This window comes from Pseudophryne corroboree, chromosome 4 (genome assembly GCF_028390025.1).
Source record: "Pseudophryne corroboree isolate aPseCor3 chromosome 4, aPseCor3.hap2, whole genome shotgun sequence".
In the NCBI taxonomy this organism is placed as follows: domain Eukaryota; kingdom Metazoa; phylum Chordata; class Amphibia; order Anura; family Myobatrachidae; genus Pseudophryne; species Pseudophryne corroboree.
The window spans coordinates 488,431,867-488,458,239 of record NC_086447.1 but is presented as its reverse complement, the minus strand read 5'-3'; the positions used below and the strand labels follow the sequence as shown (position 1 = coordinate 488,458,239).

Genomic DNA, 26,373 nt, shown 5'->3' with positions numbered 1-26,373 from the left:
TGCACGTGATTTATACTGTACGGATGACTTGCACCCATATGCTCTTCTTTGGGGTAATATTGTTCACATTAAGTTGCAGTGTATCTATACATCATGGAATGTAGTTAATATACCGGCTGTCGGGATCCTGACACCGGAAAAATTCAGTTTAAACTCCCCGTTATTTCTGCTAGGGTGTGGGTCCATGACACCACCCGAAGGAGAATAGAACCTGTGGCGAGCAAAGCTTGCCACTGGGGCCATAGTGTGACGAGTGCAGCGAGCCTGCAAGTGGACTCACTACGCTCACTGTCTGTATTGTGGCTGCCGGGGTGCCACTGTCTGGATCCTGACAGCCGGGATATCATACTGAACCTGTACATCACATGTCCTACTTTGGCCAGGTGTACCATGAAGGGCTTCTCAGATGATTTGGATTATTTCAGGAAGGGTCTATCTTCCTCACATGTATTTTTATGCATTTATATTTTTGACCCTCTATCTCCATCTCGGTTATGCATTAGCAGAGCTGTTTTTGTGTGGGTCCTGTTAGACTTCATGCCCTACACGGTAAGATTTTTTTTTTTGGGACTATATTGCACAATATCTGGCTAGAGCGCCATATAGTGCACTATATCTTACCATGTGTATGCACTATATTGTACAGTATGTAATATAGTGCTGTACGCGGTTTCGCGTGTTGGATCTGATGATCTATATTGGATGAACATGCAGCTCAATTTTGGCTAGATAGTACACTATCTAGTGCATATTGTACCGTGTGTCTGTTAACATACGATATTGTATACAATTTGTGTCATCACAATAGCGAGAAACCATATCTATGCTCTATCTTATGCTAAATCTTATTGTTGTGCTAAATCTCATGATATATATTACTGTGTGTATGCACTATTTTGTTTGTTCAGGAGCTCAGGGAAATACTGTAGGATATCTTAACTTAGCCAAAATCTTACCATGTGTACCCATATGTATAGAGATTTCAAGGATATTTGTTAAAATGGGATATCGATTACTATGAATCTCAAGATCTGCTTATTGAGTGTTATGGACCCCATACACTTGTGCGATGCCCCGCGACGCGACATCACGTGGCATCGCACCGGCAGTTCAGGTGCGATAAAATAGCACCTGAACTGCCGAAGTGATTACCATGCGATAGATCGCATGGTAATCACATGATGGGGGTGCGTCGCCACCGAGTGGGAGCGGCCTCTGGCCGCTCCCAGCGGGTGCCCATCGCAAATTGCAGTGCGATATATTGCATGTGTTTAAAAAAAAAACAACACATGCGATCGCACTGCGATGCGAGAAATATTATGTGCAGCACATACTATCATGAGACGCGACATTCAAGCGGCGTGCCCGCGCATTGCGTCTCATGGTACCTTTAAAGGTGCATACAATCCTTCGATTTCTCTCAGATACGGTGGAAATCGAAGAATAGCACCTAATATCTCACAAGTGTATGGGCACATAAGGTCTTCTGTTTAGTCCAGCACCGACTCCCTTTTTTTGTTTTAAATCTGTTTTTTATTTTTTTTATTTTTTTTTATTTTCAGCATAACAACCACATGAAAGATATAATGCAATACAATGTCGAAAATAGCATACATTAAACAATAAAATGCAATTGTCATGTTATATACAAACTACCTTGGTAGCATAGGAGAACAGAAAGGAAGCTCAATGTGTAATTCCCAGTAACGGTCACAATGGGGGTCATTCCGGGTAGTTCGCTCGCTAGCTGCTTTTAGCAGCATTGCACACGCTAGGCCGCCGCCCTCTGGGAGTGTATCTAAGCTTAGCAGAATTGCGAACGAAAGATTAGCAGAACTGCTACTAAATAATTCTTAGCAGTTTCTGAGTAGCTCCAGACCTACTCACAGATTGCGATCACCTCAGTCCGTTTAGTTCCTGATTTGACGTCACAAACACGCCCTGCGTTCGGCCAGCCACTCCCCCGTTTCTCCAGACACTCCCGGGTTTTTCCCTGACACGCCTGCGTTTTTTTAAGCACACTCCCGGAAAACGCTCAGTTACCACCCAGAAACGCCCCTTTCCTGTCAATCATTTACCGATCAGCAGTGCGACTGAGAATCATCGCTCGAACACCTGCAAATCTACTACATTTTGTGTTAAATAACTTAGCGCATGCGCAGTTAGCAACAAATCGCAGCATAGCGAAAATTGGCAGCGAGCGAACAACTCTGAATGACCACCAATATTCTAAATATAGTGTAACATTCCAACCAAGGCTGGAAAGAAATCAGACGGGGAGTAAAGATGGAAAGGGGCGGGGCTCATGTCAGATTGGCATAATGCAACATCACAAAGAGGGCAAAACTTAGAACAGGGGTGGGTTCTAGGGTATCAGGGCAAAGTCATTAGATAACAATGGAGATACCAGGTTGTGTTTTCAAAAACCTTCTTAATGTCTGTTCGGATTGGGGAATCCAGAAACTCTATGTAAATACCGCATTTTATATAGAATCTAGAGCAGGGGTCTTCAACCCGTGGCCCGCGGGCCACAGGTGGCCCGCTGCTATGGTTTCTATGGCCCGCCGACGCGCCCGCCCGCAGCGCACATATGAACACAAAAAAATAAAAAAATTTTTTTCCCTTTCCCGGAGTCATGTGACTCCCCCGCACTGTCACTGGTTGCCTGTGAAGAAGGGGAGTAGCTCCTCTTAGGCTGGTCAGTGGTCTGGTCACCCTTACTGTGTCTCCCTCCCTGTGTCTCCCTCCGCCTGCAGTGTTGAATAGGTGGGTGAGAGCGGCGGGGACCCGGCTGGGGGGGGGTGCGGCAAGTTACCATTGAGAGCAGGGGGCAGTGCGGGAACCCGGCGGGCGGGAGCGGAGGGGGTGCGGCAGCATGTATGCAGCCTGAGCATGGCTGTGTGCGGCGGGGACCTGGCGCGGGGGGGGGGGGGGGGGGGGCTGCGGCAGGAGAATAAAAGTGTATAAGTGTTGAGGGCAGGGGGCAGTGCAGGAACCCGGCGTGCGGGAGCGGCGGGGACGGGGGTGCGGCAGCCTGAGCATGGCAGTGAATAAATTAGTATTGAGGGCAGGGGGCGTGGCGGGGGACCCAGCAGGGGGTGTATTAAGTATTAAGAGCAGAGATGGCAGGGAGCATGCTTTGACAATGCTGCTGTCTGTCTGTGATGGGGAGGAGGGAGGGTATGATAGCACCTATGTCTTGACATAGGCGCTATCATACCCTCCCTCCCCCCATCACAGACAGCAGCAATATTGTGAAAGCATGCCCACATTATACCCACCAGTCCAGTGATACTGCCGTATGAGTCCAGTTCAGTGCTTACAGACCAACATCTTGAGAATACTCTGCGCATAGCGACTTCTAACATTGATGCCAACATCGACAAGCTGGCCAAGCAAAAACAATGCCAAGTTTCCCACTGATATGAACTTATTATAATAACAAAGGTAAAGTAGACCATGTTTCATTCATTAAATTACAATAATTATCTTTTGAAGTCTTTTTTATGGTCTTATGAGTCTAGAAAAGGTCTCATTACAATCATAAATTAAAATTTAGATTCTAAATACCGCAGTATAGCTTAGTGGCCCTCGGCTTCGTTTCATTTTTTTATGTGGCCCACACTGTCTTAAAGGTTGAAGACCCCTGATCTAGAGACTCCATGCTCTATAGCTGGAAAGATTGATTCTTTCAAAATAAAGAAGTTCTAGCAGGGAAGATTGAACTTCATAGAAGAATGGAGCAGCAGATTGGATCCAGTTCCTTAGGATAGTTTGCTTTGCCAGTTAATATGACTGTAAGGAGTGGGAACAGATTAGAGCCAGTTCACTCTTGGAGAAGAGGAGCCCAGGTATCAAAATTGTAAAAGAGCATGGAAGTGATGTGAAAAGGCAAGTGTAAACCAGTCATAGCATTAATAAACCCCAATATTTTGTTACAAAAACAAGTACTTGTCCTACATCCCCAAAACAGTGTTGCAACTTTGCCCCAGGCTGTTTATACCTGACGAGACAGGCAACTGTCTGAAATGTAGTGAGGGAGTGATGCCCTATTAATAAAATTCACATGGACTTCCTGTAGTGCTGAACAAAATAAATACTTTAGAGCAGTGGTTCCCAAACTGTGTGCCGTGGCTCCCTGGGGTGCCTCGGGACACTTGCAGGGGTTCCTCGGATTGGTGGTCCAGGACCAATTCAAATTATTTATGGTCAATATAATAGGCAAAACCAGTGTTAGTAGCTGTCGGTTATAAAATATGGGGACAAAAAGAAGCAAATCTTGTCCCTCACCACACAATTGAGCCTAAGGAGGACATATAAACACAATCTACTTAATTTAATATTTTTCTAAATTTCTCAATAAGAAATTTTTGGCCTAGGGGTGCCATGAAAAAAATTCTGATATTCTAGGGCGCCGTGATTCAAAAAAGTTTGGAAACCACTGCTTTAGAGTATTACTTAAGAATTAGTTCAGAGGGGAGGGGGGTGTCCAGAACTCCAGACATACCAAGACATACGTTGAAATCCATGTATCTGATTTAACAGCAACTAAATTTGAGCATAAATACTTGATTTTGTAGGGGTTGGTTTTGACCAACTGCACTTTTATTACAATTGCAGGAAACCAAAGATGAAGAAAGCACCATTTAATACAGGTGCAAGCAGTTAGTGCTCTACTACTGCAGAGCAACATGTCTCAGCATGCTGGGACTGCAGAAGCTTGCCATGGTTGTAAAAAATGGAGCCTGACCAGAGTATAGAAGTAGACCTTAATGACACTATACCTTCACTACAGCCAACCTGCCCCTTTTGTGAAACTGCCCCATGTGCCTTATACTTGCGTTTGAATAGTAGCCAATATGGAGCAATACAGGGTTCAAGCTGCAATGATTTCAGTTGGCACCGAAAGCTGGAACTATGTATGTATCATTAACAAATAACTTCCTGCCTTTTTGTTTTTCCTAGGAGACTGTTGTATTTTCCCCTAAAAACATTTCTCTTTTCCAATAAATCATGTTTCATTTGAAACTTTTAATGAAATGTTTACATTTCTTTTTTTGTTTTAGAAACCGTACCTCCATCAAACTGTACATCTGAATCCACTAATGGCAGCTGTATTGCCACAGGTAATGTTTCGTCTATTTCTGTCACAGTAAGCGAAATGAAAGGCTGGATATCTTGTATGCTAATTTAACCCTAAACTTTTCTGTATTGTTATGCTGTGTACACATTAAACAATAATGTGTACCCAGCGAGATCAGGCCGACTGACTCGGCGGGGGTGCCAGCATCGGCAAATGCATACACACTTGATGATGCCTGCAGCGATAGAGTTGCATATAAAGATGACAGGGGATGTCGCTAGTGACCAGTTGGAGTGCCAATTGCTAGCGATGTAGTGGGTACACATTAGGAAATTTTTTAACTATTTGTCCTAATGACTTGTCATTATCGTACAAATTGCTCAAATTGTCAGCTAATGTGTACGCAGCTTTACACTCTCCAAACTCTAAATATTCACCTTGTATAGATTAGTTTTCTGTAATCTATTGCAACATTGATTCTTGTAGCGATTTATATTGTTTATACTAACAAAACTCCAACACCTGACTATTTGAAAGGGAGATGTTTATTTTGCTTAGGACAGTGCGTATTGGGGTGTCTCCATGTGGTGGTGTTTTCTCTGCATTTTTTTGTTCTATATCCTGTGTTCCATTTAATGAATGTTTAAAGTCAGCCTGTTACTAATGTACTTTTCAGACGATGGTTAAATCCTTAAAACTAGGTTAAAAGTAGGATGAATTGTTTCTTATGGGCTTGTTTTCTCCATTGCATTACAAAATTGTAATTTCATGTTTAAAATGAGATTTTATTGGTGAATGTGCAGCTATTGATCACGTTTCCCAACTCGCTTGTAAACAAGACTAGAAAATAAGTTACCAATTACTTAGTAACCCAGATTATTGTAAAAACGGTGTTGCTTAGAAGTTAAGCATGGATCTCTCCTTGTGTATGCCCCACAGCGATAGCTATCGCCAGTGGTAGATTGGCCTTCATGCAGGCTCAATCTAGCACTTTGCTCATTTCGCAGCTGGGTGAAATGAATGTCGTTGTCGCCCCCCTTCCTCGCTCAGCACAAATCGCGCTGTGCTGGGCGGGGGGAGAGATGTGTGCTGAGCGGTCTGTGCTAGATCACTCAGCACACATCTCCCCCATGTGTACGGCCCTTAAGAGTTTAGTACAGTTGGGCTACATTATTGAAACTAGATAATATTTGATAATATTGTCATGCCCATAAAAAGATTGATCTCTGTATATCTTGTATCTCAGCAAGCATAGCCATGAATACTTCTCATTCATACTGAGAGACTTATGTTTTTAACACGTACCAATACAGATTACAGTAAGTATTTTGTTTTAAGATACTTCGGGCCTAATTAAGAGCAATGCCAATGTTCACAGAGCTGAGCAATTTAAAAAACAAATATATAATATTATTATTATTATTATTATATTTTTATTTTTTTTAACGCTACTGCGTGTGTGCGAAAATCCCTAAACTCCTATAGTGCAAGCATTAAACAGTCACTGGGGCAGATGTATTAACCTGGAGAGAAGGCATAAGGAAGTGTTAAACCAGTGATATGTGCAAGGTGATAAATGCACCAGCCAATCAGCTCTTAACTGTTAATATACATATTGGAGCTGATTGGCTGGTGCGTTTATCACTTTGCATTTATCACTGGTTTATCACTTCCTTATGCCTTCTCCAGATTAATACATCTGCCCCACTGTTTGCTATTGAGATGCACGGTATTAGAATTGTCTTGAAAAGGTGTTAGACGTTACTTGGTGGTAACTAAACATATGCATGGAACTAATCCAGCAACACTGCCATAACACGCCCATAAGATGAAGTGTTTGCTAACTCAGATAATCAGTCGTTGATTTTGCAGGCCATACATAGATGGTAAATTTTACATGTCATAAGTAAATCTCAATTGTGTGACAGAAGGTGGCATCTAAAGACGCACCAGGCAGTATTACAGCGTCTATGGATGCTGGCAGTGCCTTGCATGGATGTACAGAAGGGAAGGACTTTTGAGCGCTATTTGCAAAGACGCAGATGACTGACCAGCAAAAGGCCCTTAGTGTTATCCTATACAGTTGGTTTCTATTGCAGGGTGGATATGTACTATTTTTCTTTACAATAACAAGTTGCAGAACTTGGATAAAACAGAGTAATCCTTTGGAGGCAGATGTGTTAATCTGGAGAAGGCAGAAGGAAGTGATAAACCAGTGATATGTGCAAGGTGATAAACGTACCAGCCAATCGGCTCTTAACTGCTAATTTACATATTGGAGCTGATTGGCTGGTGCGTTTATCACCTTGCACTTAACACTGGTTTATCATTTCCTTATGCCTTCTCCAGGTTAATACATCTGGTACTAAAACACCAAATCCTAAAAAAATTTATATTACCAGCATGTAGTATTTTTTGTCACTTGTAACTTGTAGTGTTGTCTTTTAGTTGCTTACAAAAATGCCAACTCCTTTTTCCTTTTGGTCAATTCACACACCAGTATAGAGCTACTAGTGCAATATGTTTACAGCTATATTCACATATAATGGTGTACAATTCTAACTATAATGGGTACATTCACTGTACACGTTCACATTCAGATTGAAATGTATTACATTTCTACTTGTTTTCCATTTTAGGTGCATCTACAGTAGCGCCAGTCACAGCTGCTCCAACAGGTAATAGTGTTCACTCTAGGATTTTTTTAGGGCAAGGTGCTGAGCATTAAGGAGGGCACATTTTTATTTTGAAGGGCACATTTTTGATGTGATGCTTTGCGCACAAAGCATAGCGCATGTTTATAGTTTTTGTACATACATTTTGCCCTTCGTAAATAATATACCCATACATACATATAAGACACCTAACATGTGTACTGAGAAACATACAGTATATGTCCAGTCTTCATGTAAGATCGGCTGTAGCATATACATAAGTAGATAATTATAATGTCTTTTCCAGTGCTGAAGTAGTTATAATCCGTATGTGTTTATAAAACAGAAAAGTTAAACAATGGGTTAAAATATATAAAAAAAAAATAAGTCTGTTCTACTAGGGAAATACTGTAAGCAGTACATGCTCACTGCTTACCCTGTTCTTTCCCTCTTTATCAGAGTGCTGTGTTATTTACAGTGCCTCCTCTGCCATCCAGTTGGCTAAGGATAGAAATTGTGTTCCAATTTCAGAGGTGGGCAAGGAGTAGAGTACTACATTGTAACATGCACTCACTGTTGCATTCTGTATACAAGGGGGCGATTTAAGGTCCTGCAGGGTGCACTGAGAAAGGGCAGGGTGCTTTTTCACATTTCAAAAATGGGCAGGGTGCAGCACCCTGCTGAAACAGCCTAGAAGGAACACTAAGGTAATAGATTATCTTTGTTTGCAAAGTTATGATGTGTACTGAAAGTGGTGCCGTTACATTGAGGGGCAGATGTATTAAGCCTGGTGAAGTGATAAAGTGGAAAGTGATAACGCGCTAGCCAGTCAGCTCCTGTCATTTTTCAAACCCAGTCTGTAACATGGAAGTTAGGAGCTGATTGGCTGGTGCGTTATCACCTTCCATTTTATCACTTCACCAGGCTTAATAAATTGCCCCTGACTTCTGTATTGGCAGCATTGGATTGTGCCTTTTCGCCCCAGATTTGGGGGACATTTGGCAAATTATTATTTTCTCTGACGTCCTAGTGGATGCTGGGAACTCCGTAAGGACCATGGGGAATAGCGGGCTCCGAAGGAGACCGGGCACTCTAAGAAAGAATTAGGACTACCTGGTGTGCACTGGCTCCTCCCTCTATGCCCCTCCTCCAGACCTCAGTTAGAATCTGTGCCCGGCTCGAGCTGGATGCACACTAGGGGTTCTCCTGAGCTTCTAGAAAAAGTATATTTAGGTTTTTTATTTTCAGTGAGATCTGCTGGCAACAGACTCACTGCTACGAGGGACTTAGGGGAGAGAAGCGAACCTACCTGCTTGCAGCTAGCTTGGGCTTCTAGGCTACTGGACACCATTAGCTCCAGAGGGATCGAACACAGGCCCAGCCTCGGTCGTCCGGTCCCGGAGCCGCGCCGCCGTCCCCCTTGCAGAGCCAGAAGCAAGAAGATCGTCCAGGAAATCGGCGGCTGAAGACTCCGGTCTTCATTAAGGTAGCGCACAGCACTGCAGCTGTGCGCCATTGCTCCCCATGCACACCTCACACTCCGGTCACTGATAGGTGCAGGGCGCTGGGGGGGGGGGGCGCCCTGGGCTGCAATAAGATTACCTTACATTGGCAAAAAATACACATAATATAGTCATTAAGACTATTTCTCCTTCATCCACTAGGGGCCACTGGAGCGTAGTTACAATGGGGAATAGTAGGCAGTAATTGGGAGCTGGCACTTTAAACAAAATTCTAACCCTGTGGCTAGCTCCTCCCCTACTATCTCCCCTCCAAGCCAGTCTTAGTTTAGTGCCCAAGGGAGCTGGTTCACTTGGGTTTAGCTGAAGAAATTTTTATTTTTTCTTTATTATTTTATTTTTTCTCACATACACACACAGACTGGCAGCTCTGCCACTGCCAGTCTGCACCGTGGGAGCTGCCGGCGGGGTCCCATCGCAGCTGCGTGCGGCTAGGGATGGGCCCCGGCTGAGGGAGACACTGAGCTCTCCTGAGTTGGCGGACACCGCTGCGTGCGGCGCGTGTCGCGGCCACTCCATCCAGCAGAAGATTCCGGCAGCAAGGCAGCGGTGAGTATAAAAAATGGTCGGACACCGCTGCGTGCGGCGCGTGTCGCGGCCACTCCATTCGGACACCGCTGCGTGCGGAGTGTGTCGGGGCCACCCCTGAAAGGTGAGTGTGTGCATACCCTCCACCCAGGCATGGGTTGAAGGGGTGACAAGGGGTTTTTTGCTGAGAGCCCTTCTATAGACTAGAGGGTTAGTGCTCCTTCTCTAGCTATAACTAGACTGTCAGTGACTACAGAAGTGCTTCTCCCATAGCCTAATGGTATGGTGCTCCGTATAGCATACACTGGGTTCCCAGCCCCATGATAAGATGTTTCTTAGCACCCTGACAACCTACCACCCCCCCAACCCCCCCCCCCCCCCCTCCTCGGATTATTATTATTATTTTTATTCACCAAAAAAAAAAAAAAAAAAAAAAAGCGCTGTGCCGCGCTCACATCCGCCCGACCGCCAGCCGCCCGCTCTCCTCGCTGCTCGGATCCCTGGCAGCGCGGCTCACAGAGCCGCTACAGGGATCCGACATAGGCGCGCATTGCAGTTTTAAATTTGGCGCCGTCAAGGAGGGGGGCGGGGCTTAATCCCGCTCTGCGCGCCCGGAAGTAACAGCGCGCCGGGGACCCGTTCTTCAGCAGCGCGGGACGGAGGCCACGCGTCACGGCAAGAGAGTTACAGTGGGGAAGGGGGGGCACTCGGGGGCACTGCAAGGTACAGGTTTTGTTTATTGCAGCCTGTCACTGCACACAGTATCGTGCAGGACAGATAGGCTGCTGTGGCTACGTTCTTCCCTGCTTCCCTCCCCTCCCTCCCATTCTGCCTATAGCTGTTTACTGTGGGGGAAGGGTATCAAGTTTAGGTGCTGCCAGGGCCACTAAAGGCTCCAAGGCAGCTCAAAAGCAGGGTCAGGTTTTAAGTGAGGAATCACAACAATCAGCCCAGACCTCCTCGGAACCCCAGAGCGCCCCGACATGGACGACACAACTCACAGAGGTGATGTCCCTGCTGACGGGGGAACTTAAAGCCTCTCGGAAAGATAGAGAGGCGGCCCAGTTCCGACAGCTTGTCCCGGTACCGGTGCCAGAACCTGCATGGGCAGTCTCATTGGCAAAGTCAGTGGAAGGACTTTCCAGGGCTGTAATACCTTCCCAAGCCCCGTCCTTTAGTCCCCCCCAACAGGCTGCAAAAAAGAGATTGCTAGCCTCGGTGTTACAGGACTTTGACGATGATATGCCTCAATTAGATGAGGCGGAGTTAGATGTGCAGCATATACAGGAAGTGGATATCCAGGATACTGACGATCAGGTATATGGGGACTCTGAACCAGTAGCACAGGGTATAGAGGCTCTTATTACTGCTATTCGCTCAGTGTTACAGGTGGAGGAGACGGAAGACACCTTACGCCCTTCAAGGTTTGGCACAGACCAATACCTGCCGGTGACTTTTCCAGTTTCGGAGGAGCTGGATGCGCTCATAACGACAGCCTGGAAGCATCCAGACGCAAGATTTCAGGTATCAAGAAAAATGTTGTCTTCCTATCCTTTTCCCGCAGATAGCAGAACGCGCTATGAGAACTCTCCGATCGTGGATCCTTCGGTGTCTCATCTGTCCAAAAAGACGGTCCTGCCTGTTCCGGGGGCAACTTCACTTAAGGAGGCGCCAGATAGGAAGTTGGAGTCTACCTTAAAGAATATTTACTCTGCGGCAGGGGTTTTGCAGCGCCCGGCACAGGTAGGTTGTTGGGTCAACAAGGCGATCGAAGCTTGGGCGGAACAATTGTCCTCTGGAATTCGTGACGAATTACCGGCGGATCAATTGATAGACCTGGCGGAGCACATCCGTGAATCAGCCCTTTATCTTTGCGAAGCGTCCAAGGACATAGGTGTTCTCGGAGCTAGAATTTCTGCTTTAACAATTGCGGCCCGCAGAACGTTATGGCTCCGAAATTGGCAGGCGGATACGGAATCCAAAAGGGCGGCAGAGGCGTTACCCTTTACGGGTGAGTTTCTGTTTGGTAAAGATCTGGATGCCTGGATCTCTACGGCTACGGGGGGTAAGTCGGCTTATCTTCCTTCTACTGCTCCAGCCGCTCGCAGACCATATAGGGGTCCCTCTTTTCGATCCTTTCGTGCCCCTTCCAGGTTTCGAGGACGGGCCAGGGGTGGAGCTTCTACCTTCCGTGGCCAGAGAGGTAGAGGTAGAGGCGGTGGCAGGGGTAGAGGTTCCGCAGCCTCAACCCAGTCAGACGTTAAGTCTTCTGGCACTGCCACCGCATGACGGGCCTCCCTCCCACCTGGGGGATCACAGGGTGGGAGCTCGTTTGTGGGATTTCAAGGAGGTCTGGATACAGTCCTGCCCAGATGCTTGGGTCCGGGATCTCATCACTTGCGGTTACAAGCTCGTTTTTCGGGAACAACCACCCCAGCGGTTCTTTACCACGGGTTTGCCAGTTTCCGACAACCGGGGAGTTGCCTTACAAACCGCGGTCCAGAAGCTTCTGTCTGCAAGGGTAGTGATCCCGGTTCCCTCGCATCATCGAAAACGGGGCTATTACTCAAGCCTGTTTCTTGTACCGAAGCCGGACGGCTCAGTCAGACCAATCCTGAACTTGAAGGACCTCAATCCGTATTTGAAGGTGTTCAAGTTCAAGATGGAGTCTCTCCAGTCTGTTATTGCGGGGTTGGAAAAGGACGAGTTTCTGGCATCCTTAGACATCAAGGACGCATACTTACATGTTCCCATTTGGCCTCCTCACCAGGCTTTTCTCCGGTTCGCAATACAGGACACTCATTTACAGTTCCAGGCCCTTCCTTTCGGTCTCTCTTCTGCCCCCAGAGTGTTCACAAAGATCATGGCGGTCATGATGGCCCTACTTCGGAAGCAGGGTGTGACAATTGTCCCCTATCTGGACGATCTGCTAATAAAAGCAAACACAGCAGAACGATTACTTCAGAATATCCAGATGACACAGGACTTTCTGATCCGACACGGGTGGGTCCTGAATTTCCCGAAGTCTCACTTATGCCCCGCACAACGGCTGTTGTTTCTGGGAATGATTCTCGACACGGTCAGTCAGAGGGTTTTCCTTCCGCGGGACAAGATACTTTCTCTGCAAACACTGGTAAGACTGGTCCTTCAGCACCATCGGGTGTCGGTATATCTGTGCATTCGCCTGCTGGGAAAGATGGTAGCGGCGTTCGAGGCTCTTCCGTACGGTCGCTTCCACTCTCGACCGTTTCAACTATGTCTTCTAAATCAATGGTCAGGATCTCATCTGTTCCTTCATCAGCGGGTGACGCTATCTCCAAAAGCACGGTCATCGCTACTCTGGTGGCTCCAGTCGACCCATCTGTTGGAAGGAAGACTGTTCGGCATATGGGATTGGACTCTCCTCACCACGGACGCCAGTATGCGAGGCTGGGGAGCAGTGACCCTGGGACATCAGTTTCAGGGGCGCTGGTCAATCCACGAATCCGCTCTCCACATAAACATCCTCGAACTAAGGGCGGTGTACAACGCCCTGCTGCAGGCACATCACCTCCTGCAAGGTCGAGCGGTCAGAGTTCAGTCCGACAACGCCACGACGGTAGCATACATCAACCGTCAGGGCGGCACTCGCAGCCGAGCAGCGATGAGGGAAGTCACCAACATCCTTCTTTGGGCGGAGAAATATGCTCTGTCCTTATCGGCAATATTCATCCCGGGAGTGGACAATTGGGAAGCCGACTATCTAAGTCGGCAGGACATGCACCCGGGAGAATGGTCGCTACATCCCCAGGTGTTTGGGCAACTGGTCCGCCGGTGGGGAAGACCACAGATCGACCTCATGGCGTCCCGCCTGAACCATCAGTTGCCTCTTTACTACTCTCGGACAAGGGACCCGACGGCGGCGGGCGTGGATGCTCTAACGGCTCCTTGGAATTTCCAATTCGTTTACCTCTTTCCTCCGTTTCCGCTGTTGCCAAAGGTTCTGCAACGCATCAAGAGAGAAGACGCTCTGGTTCTCCTAATAGCTCCAGATTGGCCGCGCAGGGTTTGGTACTCCGCTCTACATCAGTTGTCGGTGGCCGAGCCTTGGACCCTACCACTACGAGACGACCTTCTACAACAGGGCCCCTTTTGTTATCCAGACTTACGCAGGCTACGTTTGACGGCGTGGCTGTTGAGAAAGCCATCTTGACAAGGAAGGGGATTCCTCGTACAGTTATACCTACTATGCTTCGGGCTAGAAAGTCGGTTACATCTTCTCACTACTACCGCATTTGGAAGGCCTATGTAGCATGGTGTGAAAGTCGACAGTATTCTCCTTCCGTGTATAGCTTAGCCCGTCTTCTCCGTTTTTTGCAGGCAGGTTTTTCAGCAGGCCTAAGACTAGGCTCACTAAAGGTGCAGGTCTCTGCTCTTTCGGTTTTCTTCCAGAAACGGTTAGCCTTGCTGCCTGAGGTTCAGACCTTCTTTCAAGGGATTCTTCGAATACAGCCTCCCTTCCGTCCTCCGACAGCACCATGGGACCTCAGTCTGGTCCTGTCCTTTCTGCAGTCTTCAATGTTTGAGCCCCTGGAATCAGTAGAGATAAAATATCTCACCTGGAAGGTGGTTCTGCTCCTGGCACTGGCTTCAGCTAGACGGGTGTCGGAACTGGGGGCTCTCTCTTGCAGGTCTCCTTACCTGGTGTTTCATGCGGATAGGGCCGAGCTTCGTACTCGTATGTCCTTTCTACCAAAAGTGGTGTCTGATTTTCACATCAATCAGCCGATTGTTGTACCGGCCCTCTCAGGGGACTCTCCAGATGTGAGATCATTGGACGTAGTAAGAGCGCTCAAGATCTATGTGGATAGGACTTCGACTATTCGGAAGTCTGATTCCCTATTTGTGCTGTACGACGCTGCCCGCCGTGGTTGGCCGGCATCTAAGCAGACCTTGTCTCGATGGATTCGACTGACCATCAGACAAGCTTATTTGGCGGCTTCTCGGGAACCTCCATCTTCTATTTCAGCACACTCCACACGCTCTGTAGGACCTTCTTGGGCGGCTGCCCGGGGGGTCTCTATGACTACTTTATGTCGGGCGGCTACTTGGTCCGGCCGTCATACTTTTGTCAGATTCTACAAGTTTGACACTTTTGCGGCCTCTGCATCTCACTTTGGCCGAGCGGTTTTACAGGACTCTCAGCGCTCTCCCACCCGTTCTGGGAGCTCTGGGACGTCCCCATTGTAACTACGCTCCAGTGGCCCCTAGTGGATGAAGGAGAAATCAGGATTTTGGTACTTACCGATAAATCCCTTTCTCCGATTCCACAGGGGCCACTGGACGCCCGCCCAGCGCTGTTCTTCCTTGTTGTTTTTTGTTTAACGGTCTGCGGTTCAATTGATGACCGTTGGTTGAGTTCAGGTTAACCTGTTTATGATTATTAGGTTCGATTCCAGGGTTAGTTTGGATTATCCTGGTTCAGTAGACGTCAATAACCTCCTCTACCTTTATAGGTTTCTCTATTACAGCTCTCCTTGGGCACAGTTTTACGTAGACTGGCTTGGAGGGGAGATAGTAGGGGAGGAGCTAGCCACAGGGTTAGAATTTTGTTTAAAGTGCCAGCTCCCAATTACTGCCTACTATTCCCCATTGTAACTACGCTCCAGTGGCCCCTGTGGAATCGGAGAAAGGGATTTATCGGTAAGTACCAAAATCCTGATATATGTGTAAAATCCCCTGCCATATATCCATAAAAAAAGCGGGAGAAGTCCGCCGTGAAGGGGGCGGGGCTATCTCCCTCAGCACACTGGCGCCATTTCCTCTCACAGCTCCGCTGGAAGGACGCTCCCCAGGCTCTCCCCTGCAGTTTCCAGGCTAAATAGGGTAAAAAAGAGAGGGGGGGCACTAAATTTAGGCGCAAATACTATATATATATATATATATATATATATATATATATATATATATATATATATATATATATATATATATATATATAATAAATATTTATTTTGGAAAGGGGGGGATAGGGGTATCTGCGACTATCAGTGTCTAATATATTAATAAAAAATGAAGAATATTATGATACGGTATATATATAAAAAAACACAATATTTATTTATACAATTTAAGACATGATGCTGGATAAAAAGTATACGGAGAATAAAAGCCTAAAAAAAATTTTTTGTAAAAATTACAAGGTACAAAAAAGATCAAAATGACTGAGTGGCTATGTGCAATTTAGCTAGAACCCAGGATAAAAAATTCATTAATCTAAAACCTATAATAAAAAATTGATGTATATATTTTAGAGATAAGAGAGTAGTGCTTATCTTTAGAGATGGAGAGTCAGTAGAGGTACACCCAACGCGTTTCGTCCTTAAGACTTCATCAAGGGGTGTATATATATATATATATATATATAGCTGCTATAGGGTAAAATCACTCATTATAGTGTACATCCCTGTGATTTATAGCGCTGTGGTGTGTGCTGGCATACTCTCTCTCTCTGTCTCCCCAAAGGACTTTGTGGGGTCCTGTCCTCAGTCAGAGCATTCCCTGTGTGTGTGCGGTGTGTCGGTACGGCTGTGTCGACATGTTTGATGAGGAGGCTTATGTGGAGGCGGAGCAGGTGCCGGTAAATGTGATGTCACCCCCTGCGGGGTCGACACCTGAATGGATGGATATGTGGAAGGAATTACGTGACAGTGTCAACTCCTTACATAAGAGGTTTGATGACATAGCAGATGTGGGACAGCCGGCTTCTCAGTCCATGCCTGCCCAGGCGTCTCAAAAGCCATCAGGGGCTCAAAAACGCCCGCTACCTTAGATGGCAGACACAGATGTCGACACGGATACTGACTCCAGTGTCGACGACGATGAGACTAGTGTACATTCCAATAGGGCCATCCGTTACATGATTACGGAAATGAAAAATGTGTTGCACATTTCTGACATTAACCCTGGTACCACAAAAAAGGGTATTATGTTTGGGGAGAAAAAGCAACCTGTGGTTTTTCCCCCTTCTGAAGAATTAAATGAAGTGTGTGATGAAGCGTGGGTTTCCCCCGATAAGAAACTGGTAATTTCCAAAAAGTTACTAAGGGCGTACCCTTTCCCACCAGAGGATAGGATACGTTGGGAGACATCCCCTAGGGTGGATAAAGCGCTCACACGCTTGTCAAAGAAGGTGGCACTACCGTCTCCGGATACGGCCGCCCTAAAGGAGCCTGCGGATAGAAAGCAGGAGGCTATCCTGAAGTCTGTATATACACACTCCGGTATTATACTGAAACCGGCTATTGCTTCAGCATGGATGTGCAGTGCTGCAGCTGCGTGGTCAGATTCCCTGTCTGATAACATTGATACCCTTGACAGGGACACTATATTGCTAACTGTAGAGCATATTAAAGACGTAGTCTTATACATGAGAGATGCACAGAGGGATATTTGCCAACTGGCATTTAGAATAAATGCAATGTCCATTTCTGCCAGGAGAGTATTATGGACTCGGCAGTGGACAGGTGATGCTGATTCTAAAAGGCACATGGAGGTTTTGCCTTACAAGGGTGAGGAATTGTTTGGGGATGGTCTCTCGGACCTCGTTTCCACAGCGACGGCTGGGAAGTCGACATTTTTACCCCATGTTCCCTCACAGCCAAAGAAAGCACCGTATTATCAGGTACAGTCCTTTCGGCCCCAGAAAGGCAAGCGGGTTAAAGGCGCGTCCTTTCTGCCCAGAGGCAGAGGTAGGGGGAAAAAGCTGCACCAAACAGCAAGTTCCCAGGAACAAAAGTCCTCTCCCGCTTCCTCTAAGTCCACTGCATGACGCTGGGGTTCCACAGGTGGAGCCAGGTGCGGTGGGGGGCCGTCTCCGGAACTTCAGCGACCAGTGGGTTCGCTCACGGGTGGATCCCTGGATTCTACAAGTGGTATCTCAGGGGTACAAGCTGGAATTTGAGACGTCTCCCCCTCGCCGTTTCCTCAAATCAGCCTTGCCAACTACTCCCCCAGACAGGGAGGCGGTGCTGGAGGCGATTCACAAGCTGTACTCCCAGCAGGTGATAACCAAAGTACCCCTCCTTCAACAGGGACGGGGTTACTATTCCACAATGTTTGTGGTACCGAAACCGGACGGTTCGGTGAGACCCATTTTAAATTTGAAATCCTTGAACACTTATATAAGAAGGTTCAAGTTCAAAATGGAATCGCTCAGGGCGGTTATTGCAAGCCTGGACGAAGGGGATTACATGGTATCACTGGACATCAAGGATGCTTACCTGCATGTCCCCATTTACCCTCCTCACCAGGAGTACTTCAGATTTCTGGTACAGGACTGTCATTACCAATTCCAGACGTTGCCGCTTGGTCTGTCCACGGCACCGAGGGTATTTACCAAGGTAATGGCCGAAATTATGATACTCCTTCGAAAAAAGGGAGTTATAATTATCCCGTAATTGGACGATCTCCTTATAAAGGCGAGGTCCAGGGAGCAGTTGTTGATCGGAGTAGCACTATCACGGGAAGTGCTACAACAGCACGGCTGGATCCTGAATATTCCAAAGTCGCAGCTAGTTCCTACAACGCGTCTACTGTTCCTGGGGATGGTTCTGGACACAGAACTGAAAAAAGTGTTTCTCCCGGAGGAGAAGGCCAAGGAATTGTCATCTCTAGTCAGAGACCTCCTAAAACCAAAACAGGTGTCGGTGCACCACTGCACGCGAGTCCTGGGAAAAGATGGTAGCTTCTTACGAAGCAATTCCATTCGGAAGGTTCCATGCAAGGATCTTTCAGTGGGATCTGTTGGACAAGTGGTCCGGATCGCATCTTCAGATGCATCGGCTGATAACCCTGTCTCCAAGGACCAGGGTGTCGCTGTTGTGGTGGCTGCAGAGTGCTCATCTTCTAGAGGGCCGCGGATTCGGAATACAGGACTGGGTCCTGGTGACCACGGATGCCAGCCTTCGAGGCTGGGGGGCAGTCACACAGGGAAGAAACTTCCAAGGACTATGGTCAAGCCAGGAGACTTCCCTACACATAAATATTCTGGAACTAAGGGCCATTTACAATGCCCTAAGTCAGGCAAGACCCCTGCTTCAACACCAGCCGGTGCTGATCCAGTCAGACAACATCACGGCGGTCGCCCATGTAAACCGTCAGGGCGGCACAAGAAGCAGGATGGCGATGGCAGAAGCCACAAGGATTCTCCGATGGGCGGAAAATCATGTGTTAGCACTGTCAGCAGTGTTCATTCCGGGAGTGGACAACTGGGAAGCAGACTTCCTCAGCAGGCACGACCTCCACCCGGGAGAGTGGGGACTTCATCCAGAAGTCTTCCAAATGATTGTACACCGTTGGGAAAGGCCACAGGTGGACATGATGGCGTCCCGCCTCAACAAAAAGCTAAAAAGATATTGCGCCAGGTCAAGGGACCCTCAGGCGATAGCTGTGGACGCTCTAGTGACACCGTGGGTGTACCAGTCGGTTTATGTGTTCCCTCCTCTGCCTCTCATACCCAAGGTACTGAGAATAATAAGAAGGAGAGGAGTAAGAACTATACTTGTGGTTCCGGATTGGCCAAGAAGAGCTTTATATCCAGAACTTCAAGAAATTATCTCAGAGGACCCATGGCCTGTCGGTTGAACACCGGATCCTAAAAGAAAAGGGCATTCCGGAGGAAGTCAGTCCTACGCTGATTAAAGCTAGGAAAGATGTGACCGTAAGACATTATCACCGCATATGGCGAAAATATGTTGCTTGGTGTGAGGCCAGGAAGGCCCCAACGGAGGAATTTCAGCTCTGTCGATTTCTGCACTTCCTACAGTCAGGAGTGACTATGGGCCTAAAATTGGGTTCCATTAAGGTCCAGATCTCGGCTCTGTCGATTTTCTTCCAAAAAGAACTGGCTTCACTGCCTGAAGTTCAGACTTTTGTAAAAGGAGTGCTGTATATTCACCCCCCTTTTGTGCCTCCAGTGGCACCGTGGGATCTCAACGTGGTGTTGGATTTCCTAAAAGTCGCATTGGTTTGAGCCACTTAAAACCGTGGAGCTAAAATACCTCACGTGTAAAGTGGTCATGCTGTTGGCCTTGGCGTCGGCCAGGCGTGTGTCAGAATTGGCGGCTTTGTCTTGAAAAAGCCCTTATCTGATTTTTCATATGGATAGGGCGGAATTGAGGACTCGTTCCCAATTCCTTCCTAAGGTGGTTTCAGCTTTTCATGTGAACCAACCTATTGTGGTGCCTGCGGCTACTCGGGACTTGGAGGATTCCAAGTTACTGGACGTAGTCAGGGCCCTGAAAATATGTTTCCAGGATGGCTGGAGTCAGGAAAACTGACTCGCTATTTATCCTGTATGCACCCAACAAGCTGGGTGCTCCTGCTTCTAAGCAGACTATTGCTCGCTGGATCTGTAGCACGATTCAACTTGCACATTCTGCGGCTGGACTGCCGCATCCTAAATCTGTAAAAGCCCATTCCACGAGGAAAGTGGGCTCTTCTTGGGCGGCTGCCCGAGGGGTCTCGGCTTTACAACTTTGCCGAGCTGCTACTTGGTCGGGTTCAAACACATTTGCAAAATTCTACAAGTTTGATACCCTGGCTGAGGAGGACCTTGAGTTCTCTCATTCGGTGCTGCAGAGTCATCCGCACTCTCCCGCCCGTTTGGGAGCTTTGGTATAATCCCCATGGTCCTTACGGAGTTCCCAGCATCCACTAGGACGTCAGAGAAAATAAGAATTTACTCACCGGTAATTCTATTTCTCGTAGTCCGTAGTGGATGCTGGGCGCCCATCCCAAGTGCGGATTGTCTGCAAAACTTGTATATAGTAATTGCCTAACTAAAGGGTTATTGTTATGAGCCATCTGTTCGTGAGGCTCAGTTGTTGTTCATACTGTTAACTGGATATAGTATCACGATTGTACGGTGTGATTGGTGTGGCTGGTATGTGTCTTACCCGGGATTCCAAATCCCTTCCTTATTGTGTCGGCTCTTCCGGGCACGGTTTCCCTAACTGAGGTCTGGAGGAGGGGCATAGAGGGAGGAGCCAGTGCACACCAGGTAGTCCTAATTCTTTCTTAGAGTGCCCAGTCTCCTTCGGAGCCCGCTATTCCCCATGGTCCTTACGGAGTTCCCAGCATCCACTACGGACTACGAGAAATAGAATTACCGGTGATTAAATTCTTATTTTTCTTCTAATTGTACATTTATCCTACTACCTAGATGAATGTTGTTTAGGAATTTCATAGGAGGCTCCTACATGAATAAACCCATAGATAAGTGGCCAGAGATGCCTGGATAATTTAGAAGGCCGCATCTGGATCAGTGGGGGTCCAGCTGCAAGACCCTCTTTGATCTGCTTCTATGTGATTTTATTATGTTAAAAGGTGGAACGGGTTGGGTATGGGATGCTGGCGGTCAGAATACGGATAGTGGCATCCCATCTGCCAAAATGCCGACAGGTACAACAAACTAAACTAACCCTATCCATAACCTTCCCCTCCTGCAGCCTAACCCTAAACCTTCCTGGCATACTTAATACTGTATTTTTAAAACCATCCATGGGTTATCAGAATTGCTTACATTACTACAGTATTCAAAGAAACAATATGCAGATGTAGTGCCATCCCTAATAATTTTGTTTTCTCACTCTAGCCAACACAACAAACCATACGTCTACTGTTCCTGCGTCTACCTCAACCTCTGGTAAGTCATGCTACTTACTCACAAATTATAGTATATACTATTGTGTGCGTTTTTTAAAAGGCGGTGGGGCAGGATGTGAGGAGGGAACTGCAGATGTGCAGCCCCTGTAGGTGCAATGACTGGTATAGCAGGTACCTAATAAACATTTATCCGGCAGGGTCCACAGGTTATCCACAGGATAGCATTGGGATATGATGATGCGACAGCGGATTTGCACCAAACTGTCAAAGCTTTTGGCCTCCCAGCATGCAACGGGCCCGTCCTTGTATTCCTGGCTCAGGCAAATCAATTTTTTTTTGTCTGGTGCGGCAGGAGCCGCACCATGGTCAAGAGGGCTGCTCGTTTTTTAGCAGCTGTAAGCTTTTTATTTTTTATTTTATTTTTATAGTCTTACTATTTATTGAGCGATCTTTCTAAAAAGCGTCTTACGCGTACCTTGGAAAGGGTCACTCCAACAACTCCCTGCTGGGTCGCGACAATGCTTACCCACGAGTACAGTGCTGTTTCGGTGGGCGTCTGTGTCTGATGTACTAGCAAGTCCAGCAGACGTTAAAAGGCTGTGGCCGGAGCATGGGGAGAAGGTGAAGCATCGGTTCTGCTTAGAGGGGGAACATGGACACAGCCGCACTATTTTGGGAGGAGACTACCAAACAGTCACTGATACGGCTGCCACCTAGGGTGCACCAGGCTAGGCACTAGGGATCATAGACTCCCGGGGGATAGTATGAGGCCGTGATCCCTAGTGTTGAAGTCAGCAGTGGGGAGTAAGACGCTCCCTTGGTCATCCCTCCCCCCTGTTCATGACCAGTTTCCTCCCGAGTTCCCGCTTCCATCTGAGTTGCTGTGTATCTAAAAGGACCCAGTCACAGCATAGGCGGCTGCGTGACTAGTGCGTCAGTGTTCACTTGGGCGTCTGTGTTCACTGTAGGTTCACAGGGCGAATGTGTACACTATTAGCGTCTGGGTCCACTCAGCATTTTATCGATCCTGGAAGCGGGGTGAAGTCTCCCTGTATTCTACTCTCCTGAGCTGGCTGATCCATCACTAAATCTCTGTCTACCTTTGAGTACAAATAGTTGTATAAGTGCCTGATGCATACGAGTCTGATATATATTGCTGCTGTTTCTTTGGCTGTGCGACTGAATACGTTTAACTCCTGTTTAAGGTAATGCAGTAATATGTTCTCCTACATACTTGAAATGTATTTTGTAGTGGATTATGTGCTCGTATTGCTTATTATACTAATGTATAACCTGTGACTGCTAGTGTGATTGCTGAGTTTACTATAATACTGTCAGTTTTTTTTGTGTATTCCGATCCTCAATGCTGGTGCAAAGCAGGGTAGGGTCGGATTGTACGTCACTTTAACAAAATTTTAAGTGATTAGTCACAAATTGTGTAGTAACACTGTACAGGTGTGTGATTATTTATCATGTCTAAGAGCGGTAAGGGTAAGGAAAATACACTCACAGCAGCACCAACACTCATGCCATGTTTGTCATGCAAAGCTGAGTTAACCTTTCAGGATCTGGTTCAGAATGGTTTGTGTGCAAATTGTTTTAGCTTTCACCAACGTCCTTGAAAAATCCAAGGCAGACAAAGGTGCAAGGGCTACTTTTGCAGGCATTATTCAGTATAGTTGAGCTTCTGTACCAGGGATAGGCTACACTATTAACCCTTACATGCAGCATTCCACCTGGGATTTATTACATCTAGCAGGGGAAACAGCAGCTGCTCAACAAAAACAGGCTGAAAGGCCGGTGGTAAATCACATAGACATGAAACAACATCTTCACAGTCTACACATGTTTCAGGTGAGGATTCATCTGAGGATGAGGGCTCATCACACTCGGAGTCTCGGCTCAGTGGACATATCTGAGCTAATTAGTGCAATGAAAGCCATTCTATCCTTAGAGGAGGCAGCAGAGCCTGTGTTAAAATCTAAGGCACCTGTCTTTAAACGTTCCAAAACAGTTAAGACTGAGTTTCCTGGGTCAGAACAGCTGACAGAGATTATGGAAGAGGCTTAGGTTACGCCCAGTAAGAAGTTTAGAATTCCAATTATCCTCTTTCGGCTGGGGACTGTTTAAAAAGGGAGGTGGCTCCCGAAGTAGATACACATGTCATTTGATTGGTGCGACAATCTACATTACTGCCTTGGATATGGGTACAATTGTCTCTCAGGCATCAACTTCAGCAGTAGCAGCTCACAGAGCAGTTTGGCTACGTACATGGAAAGTTGACTCAGAATCCTAGAAAGGTTCTGGAGTCTTTGCCTTTTACTGGAGACATTCATTTTGGTAAAGAATTAAACAGTATTTTGGAGTCAGAAGCAGACTCCAAGAAAGTGAAGTTTCCTTCCACACACACATTCAAGCCTAGATTTTGAGCTTTTTGGTCTCAAGGAAAAGCAATAAGAAAGGGTGATGGCAAATAGTCCCAATACAACAAGTCTGGTAAGACAAAAAAGCATTGGGCTACCAGGTCCGGCTTCCAAATCAGAAGATGCCATCAGCTTGATAGTGCGCGCCTCCACCTGGGGGACACCAAGTGGGAGGCCGACGTCTTCAGTTTGCACAGATCTGGCAGCAGTCTACCACAGATACCTGGGTGCAAGAAGCGGTATCTCACGGTTATGCGTTTGTTTTCAAGAAATACCCTCCTCAAAGGATTTTTTGTACCAGCCCTTCTTCAGTGGAAACGAAGGCTTTACAAGAGGCAATTTAGAAATTGCTTCAGTCAGGATTAATCATCCCAGTTTCTCCTGCACAACAAGGACAGGATTTTTATTCCAACCTGTTTCTAGTACAGAAGCCAAATGGGTCGTTCTGGTCCATACTCAATCTCAAAGTGCTGAACAAGTACATTTGGGTGCCTCGTTTTCATATGGAGACTTTACGCTCCATCGTTTTGGCCATGGAGCTGGGGAATTTTATGGTATCCCTGGATAGCCAGGATGCTTACTCACATGTTCCTATAGCACCGTCCCATCAACGCTAGGTTTACTATCCTCCAACCGCATTTTCAGTTCCAGGCTCTTCCATTTGGACTGGCCACAGCCCCCAGAGTATTTACCAAGATTATGATGGTAATGGCAGCTTATCTCTGGCTGCAGGGGATAAGAATTTTTCCATAACTCAACGACCTATTAATCCTGGCACTATCTCAGAAATTGCTTCTGTGTCCTCTGCAACAGACAACAGAAACACGGTTGGCTCATAAATTGGGCAAAGTCGTCTCTGGTTCCGTCACAACGGATGACTCACTTGGGGACTGTGTTGGATTGGAGTCTTCAGAGAGTAACTTTACCTTTTGAACAAATTATCAAAAGTTCAGTCAAGGATTTGGGAGCTGCTACACAGTCAAAAGGTATTGATGTTGTCAACATTCGACATGTTGGAGTATGCTCAGTTTCACTCAAGGCCTCTGCAACGTCTGATCCTTGCCAAGTGGAATGGTTTTTATCAGACCATAAAAACACAGAATATGGTCCTTCCTCTGGAAGTAAGGGGATGTCTGCAGCCACCAGGCTAATGATCTCATCTGTACCAAGGGAGACCCTTTTGGATATCAGATTGGGAAATTCTGACAATGGATGCCAGCCTTCAGACCTGGGGAGTGGTGTCAGGAAGGAGTTGCTTCCAGGGGCAGTGGACCAAGAAGTACTGGTACACAGATCTGCAGAGGATGTCGATGATTGCTCCATGCCTACTCCCTCAACGTCCAGATCTACTGTCTCAAGGTCCTTGTTATCACAAACACCTGGATTGATTGCCTTGGACAACGTGGCTCTTGAGACTTCCATCCTGAAAGCAAGAGGATTCTCACAACAGGTAATTCAAACTATGCGAAGAGCAAGGAAACCTTCCTCAGTTCGCATTTATCACTGAATATGGCAAGCCTATATTCAATGGTGCAGTGATTGAAAGACCTAGGGTCAAATTTCCAGAGTTTCCAGGGTCTTAGCATTGCTTCAGGCAGGAATGGATAAAGGTTTACGGGTGGCTACCTTGACAGTGCAAGTGTCAGCATTGACTGTATGGTTCCAAAAGAAAATTGCTAACCTACAGGATGTGCGCACTTTTTTCCAGGGAATGCCGCACATTCGGCCTCCTTTTGTTCCTCCTACAGTGCCTTTTGGATTTAAGTTTAGTCCTAAAGGCTCTTCAGGTTGCTCCATTTGAACCACTTAATAAATCTTAAATGGTTGACCGTTAAAGTTCTCTTTCTACTGGCCATTGCTTCAGCTAGAAGAGTTTGAGATTTAGGGTCATTGTTATTTCGTCCTCCATTTCCGAATTTTTTTTTTTTTAATCCAGATAGAGCAGTTCTTAGAACCAAATCTGGGTATCTTCCTAAGGTAGAGTCTAAATTCCACCTTAACGAAGAAATTGTAGTCCCGGCCTTCCAGGGTCCAGACCTTTCTGCAGGAGATGCCTCGTTGGACGTAGTCCGTGCCTTAAGGATCTATGTGGATCGTACCAGTGCCGTCGGAAAGACCAACACTCTCTTCGTTCTCTATGGTTTTCACAAGAGGACGGCCTGCTGATAAGCAGGCACTGGCGAGGTGGCTTCGGAGGACGATTTCAGAAGCATATTCTCAAGCTAATCTCCCTGTTCCGGCTAATGTCTCTGCTCCTTCTACTCGTAAGGTAGGTCAGTCATGGGCAGCACAACGTGGTGCTTCAGCAGAACAGATATGTAATGGTCTTCCATTAACACATTCATTAGACATTATTATGCTTTTGATAACCTTTTGCCTCTTAGGACACTGAATTTGGGCGAAGGATTCTCCTGTCCAATCAGGAGCGTACCCGCCACTTTATTGCTTTGGGACATCCCAATGTTATCCTGTGGATAACCTGTGGACCCTGCCGGAGAAATATTCGTTATGGTAAGAAC

The 26,373-nt window shown here is 46.8% G+C and overlaps 1 protein-coding gene across 3 annotated transcripts in view; it reads left to right on the top strand.

Moving 5' to 3' along the window:
- The window catches only part of CD164 (CD164 molecule), a 56,750-nt gene that overhangs the window by 18,264 nt on the left and 12,113 nt on the right, over positions 1 to 26,373 (top strand). For all 3 annotated transcript variants that reach the window (XM_063917101.1, XM_063917100.1, XM_063917103.1), the window contains exons 3-5: positions 5,067 to 5,126; positions 7,723 to 7,761; positions 21,421 to 21,471. In XM_063917101.1, the coding sequence (XP_063773171.1) occupies positions 5,067 to 5,126; positions 7,723 to 7,761; positions 21,421 to 21,471 (150 nt within the window). The remainder of the gene's footprint in view (positions 1 to 5,066; positions 5,127 to 7,722; positions 7,762 to 21,420; positions 21,472 to 26,373) is intronic.